At 37.3% G+C, this 11,201-nt stretch overlaps 1 protein-coding gene across 2 annotated transcripts; it reads right to left on the bottom strand.

Moving 5' to 3' along the window:
• Positions 1–2,367: 2,367 nt before the first annotated feature.
• On the bottom strand, positions 2,368–8,924 carry ccr9b (chemokine (C-C motif) receptor 9b). Of its 2 annotated transcripts, XM_052542345.1 has the most exons (3): positions 8,798–8,924; positions 8,386–8,426; positions 2,368–3,872 (listed from the first exon to the last, which is right to left on the bottom strand). In XM_052542345.1, the coding sequence occupies exons 1-3, from the start codon at positions 8,820–8,822 to the stop codon at positions 2,829–2,831; spliced, it is 1,110 nt and encodes a 369-aa protein (XP_052398305.1). In that variant the 5' UTR covers positions 8,823–8,924; the 3' UTR covers positions 2,368–2,828. The 2 variants fall into 2 exon arrangements, with proteins under 2 accessions (XP_052398305.1, XP_052398304.1); XM_052542344.1 differs by lacking the exons at positions 8,386–8,426; positions 8,798–8,924 and adding an exon at positions 6,114–8,336.
• Positions 8,925–11,201: the final 2,277 nt, after the last annotated feature.

An 11,201-nucleotide genomic window follows, 5' to 3' on the forward strand; every position in this document is an offset into this window, starting at 1 on the left:
TATGCCAACTCACTCATTAAGAATAATTAGTTAGCTTGACATATATGTGGATCACATGTGAAGGTTAAAATGGTGATGGACAAGTGCGGGAGGTTAAAGCATGTTGTAAATTGTAGTTTGTTAATCTTCGCTCGAAACTAATGTGCTGCTACATTGCTGCACACGGATACAGCACACAAGATCGCACAGACTGACTGTGCACATAAATTCTGAAATGAAGAAAAAACTTAAAAGTTACAGCATATTCTTTCTGTTTCTGAAATAACTACCCACAGAGAAAGCTAAGTGAGTTAAGCAGTCATTTAATATGGAGTAATCGTAAAGTTCAAATAAACCAAGTTAAAACTATGGTTTTAACCACTTGTTGCTTCACTCCGCTCACATACTCTGTTCCACAACATGGTGGTGGCGGCAACGATAGTAAAACGAGAATAAAATGTCCACCTTCTCTCTTTTTTGTGTGATAATTTGGGCAGTATTATGCAAATCTTCCCACATCGTGATATGGATGTCGGGGGATGTTAGAATCAGCCGTTTATAAAGGATATCTCTTTGGATTTGAGAATTTAGTCTTTGCAACTTTACAGATCTTCTTCATGTAACACTCCAAAGAGAAAGGGGAAAAAATTAAATCACATCATATTACCCCTTTAATGGAAAGGGACAGTGTCAAAAGCACTAATTAAGGATAGCTTGTTTTAATTCTATGCAAGAGACCGAAAATACAAAACTGAAACCGTGGTAAAATTTTCCCCCCAAGACGGTTGTTATGCTCCTGCTCTAAACTCCTAATGAAAGGCTGTAGGCTAACAAAATAGGTCTTCTAAACCAATTACAATATACTAGACTGAGCTGTTGGCTTGCTAACTCAAAAGAAAAACAAAGGGAAATGTTTAATGTTTGTGATATAAAGAAAAAAAATTATTCACATATTTTAATTATTAAGAATGAATGAATGAATGAATTAAATACCTGGGCCACTGGAAAGCTTTAATTGGGGAAGGTACATATGACTATGCGGGCTATTGTTTCATAATGACAAAGTTATCCAAGTTATCCTGTTTAAACCTGGTATTAAGATGGGTTTTGGATCTATTTTATCCACTTTAAACTACTTTCTTTTATTCTTTGAGTGGATGGTCTATAGGCGAGTGGTCAATTAGCATGTCTAGTGTACACAATTCTCATTTTTTTCACTTTTACATATCTTGGTGACACTTACTTTATAAAGAATTTGAGTCATTTTCCAAAACTTTCTAACTTTTTGAGTTGGTATTTCAAGAAAGGTTCCAATCTTTCAGTTATTCACTACATATAGTCCGTACAGTGTTAGCCCAGGAGCATAGATATAGCATTTTCATGCATACAGAACATTGTTGACATGATTGATAGTTTCCTGTCGTGCGAAGTAAGTGAAGCAGAGAGAGAGAGATAGAAAGTGAGTGAGAGAAAGACAGTGGAGTGTGAGGGAGAGAGAAAAGACGGATAGATGTTAGTGTTGAAGCTGTGGTCTCACCTGAAGGCTGCAGGTACAGCCTCTCTCTAAACCCTCTAAACCTCAATAACATCATACCTGTTTGTCTCATGCTTTGGAAAAATAACCTTATCAATACCACAAAGAAAAACACACAACCACATTTAAAAAAAAAAAAAAAAAATTGCAATGAATGTAGTGAATTAATATTATTGATATATAAATTGCAACTGTGTTTGTGTGTGTGTGTGTGTGTGTGCGTGTGTGTTATTTTAAGATTCATGATGACCTGTATATTTTATACGGTTTAATACTATATACATGCATTGTAAGTCTTGTAACATGATATAAGAATGTTGCTTGTTGTGAAGACAAAAACAATCAATCTGCAATTCTGAAACAATTTATAAATATTTGTGCCATTAATGTTGTCAGCTTTTTCCTGCATTTGCATAACTCCGTACTACTGTTGCGACAGCTGATGTCATTGCAGTTGACTCTGCATGCATGGTCTAATTCTGTATCTAATACCATCTAAATCTGTCACACCGTTATACCATTATTACCACAATTATTCAGCATTTCCTCAATCAACACCAGCTATAACAGTCATAGTAAAATCATGGCAGTGCATAGAAGCCACATTCATAAACTTTTCTTTTGCTACAGAAAATACATTACACACTGATAAAAACACCATGTGGCTTCTGCTGGGGTTTAGACAAAAACAAGACTTGGAGGTAATCAATGATATACAGTAGTCAACATCTTTCTCATTCACTTACATCTTTCACTTACATCTGCTACTAAATATTTATCATTCACTTACATCTGCTACTAAATATAAATGATAACTTTACTTTTTTAATCTATGATCTAAACACAGACTGAAATAATAATGTAGAAATTTATTTCACAATCAACCACAAGCTGTAATTGTGTACATAACTGTAAATTTATGAAAAGAAAATAAGAACTCAAGAAAAAAGTCAGTTTTATTTTATTTTATAATACAAAACTAAATCCATTATACAACATATTATAAATCTATTTACACTTTACAATATTTTTGCAACATGTTTACTAGAAAAGTATGAAAATCATAATAGAACCTATACGCATACATTACACTGCTTTAACTGGAATCATCCTTCCCAAAAAGGTGGTAAATGCTTACAAATCTTCATATTCTCCCATCACGTACTGCCAGAGAACTATAAATGAATACTATCATAAAGCACATTTCAAAGGCCTTGACCAAAAATATTTGCAGTTATAAGGATCTATAGCTCTAAACATGACACACTCTGAAGATGTAAAGTTTTTTAAAAGGTTGTCAATACTGTAGGCTATTCTATAAAGAAAAAACAGGGGTGGTATCGGTGTCAGACATAACAGAGGGCCTCTTGGGAACGTGTTGCAGTTTGCCGTTGTCTACCATTCCCAGGCCACAGGACATGCGCTGAAGCAGGCTGAAAAGATCCTTCCGAAAGCGAACACCAATAAATACATAAAGGATGGGATTCAGACAACAGTGTGTGTAGGCAAGACACTTCACAATTTGCCCAGCCATATCTAAGCTTTGCATGACTTCACAGTTTGTTATTGTGGCATTGTTGGCTTGGCCTGCTTCTATAATCAGATATCCATTGAATGGCAGCTGTGAGAGAACAAAAGCGGCCACAACTGCAAAGATGACCCTTAGAGCCTTGTGTTTTTCAAAGCTTCGAGCTTGCATTAGTTTACGAATAATGACTGAGTAACACAATACAATGACAAGCAATGGTAGTAGGAAGCCGACACAGATCTGTAAAGCTAACACCAAGACTTTGGTACGGTTGTTGTCTGTGATCGAGTACACCATGACACAGGAAGTGCTCTGGGAGTCAATGTTTTTTACTTTAGCGAAAATAAATTCTGGTAGAGCTAAGAGGCAAGAGGCAAGCCACACAAAAACACAAGTTATCTTACTATACAGCATTCGTTTGTTTTTGTAGTTGTGTGCTTCGGTTACATGAACGATAGCAATGTAGCGGTCCACACTAATGCAGGTGAGTAAGAGCATGCTAGCAAAGAAGTTGATTTTGTAGACCGCAGAAACTCCTTTGCAAATGGCCTGGTTGAACACCCAGCCCTGAGCAGCATTTGTTGCCCAGAAGGGCAATGTGCCTAGGAACAGAAGATCAGCCACTGCCAGGTTCAGCAGGTACACATCAGTCATGGTCTTGAGGCGGTTACGCACAGTTGTGAAGATGCAGACAACAAGTAAGTTGCCCAAAGACCCCACAACAAAGATGATCCAGTAAAGAGGGGGCTCGAAGGTTTTACTGAACTGTCGCACCATCTCTTTGTTACATAATCCACCCAGGTCCAATCCATAGTCATCAGTATCAGTTGTCTGAAATGGCAAAAATGTGAAATGTTTAGTCACTTCAAATTCTGTGCAATGACCATTTAATTTGATTTATAAATGTATTTCTTGAAAACCAAATGTACCAATCAAATGAAGGAATGTTATTTCTTCCATGGAGCAAAAAATGAGAAGTTTTAAGGAACATACTGGCCTGTTTTCCATGTAATGAAAGTTTTGGGAGATTTGGACTGTCAAACTCCAATATGTAATAATATAAAAATATCATAAAATGTCCATATGACATTTGCACTATATTCTGTAAAAAAATGTTGTGCAAGTTTTCTCAAGATTAAGGCCCAATCCCAATTCTATTATATGCCCCTTCCCCTTCCCCTACCCCTCCGCCTACCCCTTCCCCTTGTCCCTTGAAACAGAGTGTTCAGTGGTAGGGGAGACAATATTCCCCTAAGGATTGATATTTTTATATTATTACATATTGGAGTTTGACAGTCCAAATCTCCCAAAACCACTACTATGCCGTCACACGTCATCACTCGTCATCTAGCTCCTAAAATACAAACATGTACTGGTGTGCTGGTGTGCATTAGAGCCTTTAATCATCGTTCTGTATTAATGAGCTGCTTACTGACACACACACATATCGGAAATCACGCAGCACACACATCCAGGAGAAAATAAACTTGTCAACGTTGCCCCACGACTTTTATTAAATACAGTTATAAATACAGTTATAAATACTGAATCGCTACATTATATTTTCCAGCTACGAGAGAATACAATCGCTGTTTTTAAGTCAACTCAATTGCACAGACGCGAATAGCCTACACGCAACTTCCATTTCTCTTTGTCTCTCTCTCTCTCTCTCTCTCTCTCTGTCTATCTCTCTCGGAAAGGCAATATTTGAGAAAATGGTTTAGCGATTTCTAATTATTGGGGGGATTAGCCCCCATCAATGTCAATGGCAGTTATCACACTGATAAGACATATGCTGTGACACTATCATGCAGTCTGTAATGATATGACGTTAGCAAATATTAGCGATTTTTTGCAAACATTTATTTGAGTAACATGACCTCACAATTGAATGTAACTTAAAACAAATTATTACTTTTCATTAAAATCTTTATTTATGCCAAAAAAAGATTACATTAATGTTTATTTTTGTTTGCTGTAGCAGCCATGTTGCCGAGATAATTCATACCCCTTCGTTAGAAGTGTGGTCCCAAAAAATCTTTGTTTGAAGGGCTATCTGGCCCTTCCCCTCACCCCTACCTCTCCAATCAAAAGAAAATTTAGACACCCCTACCCTAGAGGTCTTCACAGGTCCAAAAATCGGACCCGTATATTATTTGAAACATGGACCCGAACCCGCCGGGAAGGCACAGACCTGACTGGACCCGATTGTCACATATTCCACCTTTAATTGCTATTACAAGTCAATAATCCTATAAATTGTGAAAAATACCACTTTTTGTCTTACCTAATTAAAGGAGCCGTAGTCTCTCTTCCTTGTACCTGACTGCCTGTGATACATTACAATCCTCCAACAAGAAAGTTATCCATGTTATTCCTCTTGTCATTCCAAGTCCAAGCTTAATCCACTCATTATTTCAACTTCAAAAGTCCACTTGATGTCACGGTGACATGCACATGTACATTTTAACTCGAGTAAACTCGCATAATAACTTCGACTGTTTGCCCTTTTAAACTATAATAACAATTGCTCGTTCAGTGCCATGGCCGCTGACGTTATTTATTTGCTAACATCTCTGTGCTCTCTGCTCTGCGTCGAGTCTAAATCTAAACAAACAAAACTTTAAGATTAAACGGTTAATTTATATTATTATAAAAATGGGAGAAAATGTAAAGCGCGGTTTGGCAGTCGAAGTGTCCCTCACTGGTTGCCATAGAAACATGAAACACGCTCGGGACTGCACATGTGTGCTAGCTGTATCAACCTAAAATATGCTTTAATGCAATTTGAGCATCGTAGAAAACATTCATGTGACAGTTCACCTCAGATTGTGTTGCTGATTTGAAATATATTAAATATGAGTGTGTCAAGTCTGCAAGCATTATTCCCGTGCGTGCACTTGCATTAAAGGTCCCCTTCTTCGTGATCCCATGTTTTAAACTTTAGTTAGTGTGTAATGTTGTTGTTAGAGTATAAATAATATCTGTAAAATTCTAAAGCTCAAAGTTCAATGTCAAGCGAGATATTTTATTTAACAGAATTTGCCTACAAAAAACTGTTTTTTGACTAACCTCCGCCCACATGAATTCACAAAAAGGGGGGCGTGGCCTTGTTGTGCTCCGACGGAGAAGAAGGAAGAGGTGCATTTGTGTTTGCCATGTCGTTGAAACGCTGATATTTTCATCTCGGAGTCCAATCATCTTTGTTTGGGCTTCCCAGGGACGCTGTACTTGGAGATTAATGGTAACAATTTATGTTTAACTCGGTTCCCGAAAATTATAATCCACATGTGCAGCACATTTTACTGAGGACAGCTTGCCGAGGACAACTTCCTCAATCTCAATCAGTTTAATGCCGGATTCGCACAAAGATTATTCTTGAAAGATGGAGTAGTTCTCTCTTTGTCTGGAGAAGGCGTTGTTTAAGGACCATTATTTATGTGTATTTTATTATTTAAGTTGGTGCGTTTAACAGTTTCTGTAACTTACTACACAAAGGGCAACGCTGTTTAGCTTTGTAAACTAAATGTTAGGGCTGTGCAAAAAAAACAGAAGCGATTTTCATGCTCATCTTGTCAATAAAAACGCTCCTGTGATTATAAGTACATCTCCAGCACATGCTCCTGCCCTCTTGCTTCTCAAAACTACTTCAAAACGAGTCCAATCGCATTACCAGGAGGTCAGCCTGCTTTTAAGCTGGTGTCGAATCATAACACATGAACCGCTGGCCCAATCAGAACTTGTTACGTATTTTTGAAGGAGGGACTTTATAGAACAAGGAAATCATCAGCCCGTTTTTATGACAGTAAAAACAGCGGCATACAGATAGGTGAATTTTCTGAAAAATACTGTGTTTTTTTACACGCGAAACATGAACACATGTTATATTGCACACTGTAAACACAATCAAAGCTTCAAAAAAGCGCAAAAAACGGGACCTTTAACTCTGGATCGACGGGTCTCAGGTGCACAGTGAAGACCTCTACCCAACCCCTGCACGTGAACGCGTGAATGGAGGGGTAGGGGAAAGGGCAGGGGCTAAGGGGTAGAATTGGGATTCTCACATCACAGAGAAGTCCATCCATTGACATTGCAATGTTATTGCCATCAAAACTAATGTGTCATGTCTAAAGTTGCCATACATACAGTTATATGGCTTCATAAGATGAAGTTCCAAACATAGGTTTTGGAGGAGCCTAATCATTTAGTCCTGTCAATCATAGTTATGAACGCATGTAAGCGGCTGTCATTGCACCATCCCAGCAACAATTCTTCTGCCATCCCATCCGCCTCCCCTTCTACTCCTCTTTTCTTTATTTTTCCTTCACTTCATTCAATCATGGGGTGGTGGAACAAAATGAGGTTGAGAAAGTAATTGTTGGATTAAATATTCCTTTAAATTATATTACTAGTTTGTAATTTAAATTCTGCATACCATGGCAGTTTGATGATTTAATTTCACTGAAATTAGATTCTCACTTTTCAAAATGCTGACTATGAAATTTAAAAGTTTGTTTCCCACATTTTGTCTTTTCAGACAATCTTCTACTCAATTGACAACCACTTCCTGTCTGCAGTGGTACAACAGTCTCTCGCCATTTTGGAGCTGTAATCCAGTTGATCAGTGAAGTGTGACTCTGTGTGACATCATGCCCCAGCGAGCTCTGACAATCTAAATTTATGAAATGTTCCACAGCTTAGCTCAGATGCAGGTGTCTCTAGTGGAGAAACCACACAAGTACACCGCATCCACATCCTCTTTCAACCCTTTTTAAAATGTGCACAAACAGATAGAGTGTCAACCCCCCACCCCCGGGCCTTCATACTCAGACCCCCTTTGGAGCATGTAAAATACTAAATGCTGTTCCATACTGACATACATACATGACAGATAAAGGATATGTGACACACACAGTGGAAAATCTTTTCTTTGTGTAGTAAATAAGAAAAAAGGTGGAAACAGTGAAATCTGTCTGTATGATCTTAAACCAAGAGGTGCATGAGATTTGAAGATAAAGATAAGCAGTTTTACTTGACTGAAAATACATTTTCAGAAAAAGACATTTTATGTCCAAACAAGTATACAGAAACAGAACTTAACTGCTTACTGACTTACTAAGATTTGCTGTGGGCAGCATTTAATGTTGACTTGAACGATTGTGTTATGACAAAAAGCATGATGATGTATTTCAGAACTTATAAGTTAAAGGTGTTACTAATGTAAAATGTGACTACATAGTATACTATATACTAAAAATTTATAATATGCAACACAGAAGACTTTTAAACAAAAAATTTGGACTTCACAGAGTATAATTTTATTTATAAATATAATAATACTCACCGAGTCTGTCGAATGTGTGAAATTAAAAGTATCACTTTCATCTATTAAGAGACAAAACTTGTGATTAGTGCAAAATATTATATGGAGGAGAGCAGCAACATGAAACCGTGATGAAGAGTCTCAAAGCCTTTCAAAAAAATAAATAAATAAAAACACATATTTATATTCTTGCTGTAAGCCCGAAATCATTCAGGTAAACACAGACAGAGTTATTTTTGTTACTTTATTCAATCAACTTACAGTGAACTTAGAGGACTAAAGCAGTTAACAGTTAATAACATTTCCCAAAAAATAGCCTTGCATGATGACTAATATACCTATTAATTTATAATTCCAGTCTTTCAAAAGGTTGTTTATTGTTTACATGGTCATATTAAATGTAATAAAAATTTTCATGAATTGTGATACTTACAGTCTGAGGTTGTAAAGACATCCATGTTCTGTCTCTCAGGAGTCACAACAGATAACCAAAAGTATAACAACAGTTCAATGATGAATAAGCTTCCCCCACTGACTTGAACTAGTTATAAGAAACAAACAAAGTCACGTGTCTGAGAATAGTCACGTCAGCCCATGCATTTGACAGTTCTGCATCTACGATGTACAAAAAAAAAAAAAAAAAAAATCCATTTTGGGTGGAGTCTGTAGATATCCATTGCCTTCTGCTCTGAACTGTATCTGTCCTCTCTAAAATGATTGAAGCTGCTTTGTGGAGATGTGGGTTGTTATGAGTAAAAAGATGAAACCCTCTGGCTTATTGTTGCTTTCACTATGCATTGTAAGAAAAAGTTAATAGAAGTGCTTAATAAACATTAAAATGAAGGTGCCAACTTGCATGACATTTCTGAATATTTCTACTGTTTTGAGTTAGTCAACACTTATGTGGAGAAATACTCTCGATAACATTGCATGAACATGTGTGACTGTGATAAATAAATAAATAAACACTCACACATAAAATACAAGACTTGGTACATTAAACACAACAAGGGTAACAACGGAATAAACAAAAGGGTAAATGATAATTTAATTGACAAAAGTATAAACTGACAGTGTAACCATATTTGATTACTAGAAAAGGTGGTATCCTCACAATTATATTCCTTCTTAGAGAAAAATGGTATATGTGAGGATTTACAGATAGGATTTAGACCGTATCATAGTAATGAGACTGCTCTCCTTAGAGTTACACATGACCTGCTCTTATCATCTGATCGTAGTTGTATCTCTCTATTAGTTTCATTGGATCTTAGTGCTGCATTTGACACAATTGACCACAACATTCTTTTGCATAGACTTGAACACTTTGTTGGCATTAATGGAAGTGCATTAGCATGGTTTAAATCATACTTATATGACTGCCATCAGTTCGTAGCAGTGAATGAAGATGTATCATATCAATCACAAGTGCAGTATGGAGTACCTCAAGGCTCAGTACTAGGGTGCTACTCTTCACGCTTTATATGTTACCCTTGGGAGATATCATCAGGAAACATGGTGTTAGCTTTCACTGTTATGCTGATGATACTCAGCTCTATATTTCTTCGCGGCCCGGTGAAACACTCCAATTTGAAAACTACTGGTATGCATAAAAACTGGATGAGGAGTAATTTTTCACTGCTAAAAACTAAAAACTATGCATGTAATTACCTACAAAACTGTCTAAGACTTGATGGTTGCTCTGTCAATTCTTCGTCATCAGTTAGGAACCTGGGTGTGCTATTTGATCACAATCTTTCCTTAGAAAGCCACGTTTCTAGCATTTGTTAAACTGCATTTTTCCATGTCAAAAATATATCTAAATTATGGCCTATGCTCTCAATGTTAAATGCAGAAATGTTAATCTTTGCATTTATGACCTCAAGGTTAGATTATTGTAATGCTTTATTGGGTGGTTGTTCTGCACACTTAGTAAACAACTACAGCTAGTCCAAAATGCAGCATCAAGAGTTCTTTCTACAGTAGAACCAGGAAGTATGACCATATTAGCGCGGTCCTGTCAACACTTGCACTGGCTCCCGATCAAACATCGTATAGATTTTAAAATATTGCTTATTACTTATAAAGCCCTGAATGGTTTAGCACCTCAGTATTTGAATGAGCTCCTTTTACATTATAATCCTCTACGTCTGCTACGTTCTCAAAACTCAGGCAATACCTAGAATATCAAAATCATTTGCGGGCAGCAGATCCTTTTCCTATCTGGCGCCTAAACTCTGGAATAACCTGCCTAACATTGTTCGGGAGGAAGACACACTCTTGCGGTTTAAATCTAGATTAAAGACCCATCTCTTTAACCTGGCTTACACATAACATACTAATATGCTTTTAATATCCAAATCCGTTAAAGGATTTTTAGGCTGCATTAATTAGGTTAACCGGAACTGGGAACACTTCCCATAACACCCAATGTACTTGCTTCATCATTAGAAGAATGGCATCTACGCTAATATTAGTCTGTTTCTCTCTTATTCCGAGGTCACCGTAGCCACCAGATCCAGTCTGTATCCAGATCAGAGGGTCACTGCAGTTACCCGGATCCAGTACGTATCCAGACCAGATGGTGGATCAGCACCTAGAAAAGACCTCTACATCCCTGAAAGACAGCGGAGACCAGGACAACTAGAGCCCCAGATACACATCCCCTGTAAAGACCTTGTCTCAGATGACCACCAGGACAAGACCACAAGAAACAGATGATTCTTCTGCACAATCTGACTTTGCTGCAGCCTTGAAATGAACTGCTGGTTTCGTCTGGTCAAAGGAGAACTGGCCCCCCAACTGAGCATGGTTTCTCCCAAGATTTTTTTGCTCCA

Source organism: Carassius gibelio, chromosome A24 (genome assembly GCF_023724105.1).
Source record: "Carassius gibelio isolate Cgi1373 ecotype wild population from Czech Republic chromosome A24, carGib1.2-hapl.c, whole genome shotgun sequence".
Lineage (NCBI taxonomy): Eukaryota > Metazoa > Chordata > Actinopteri > Cypriniformes > Cyprinidae > Carassius > Carassius gibelio.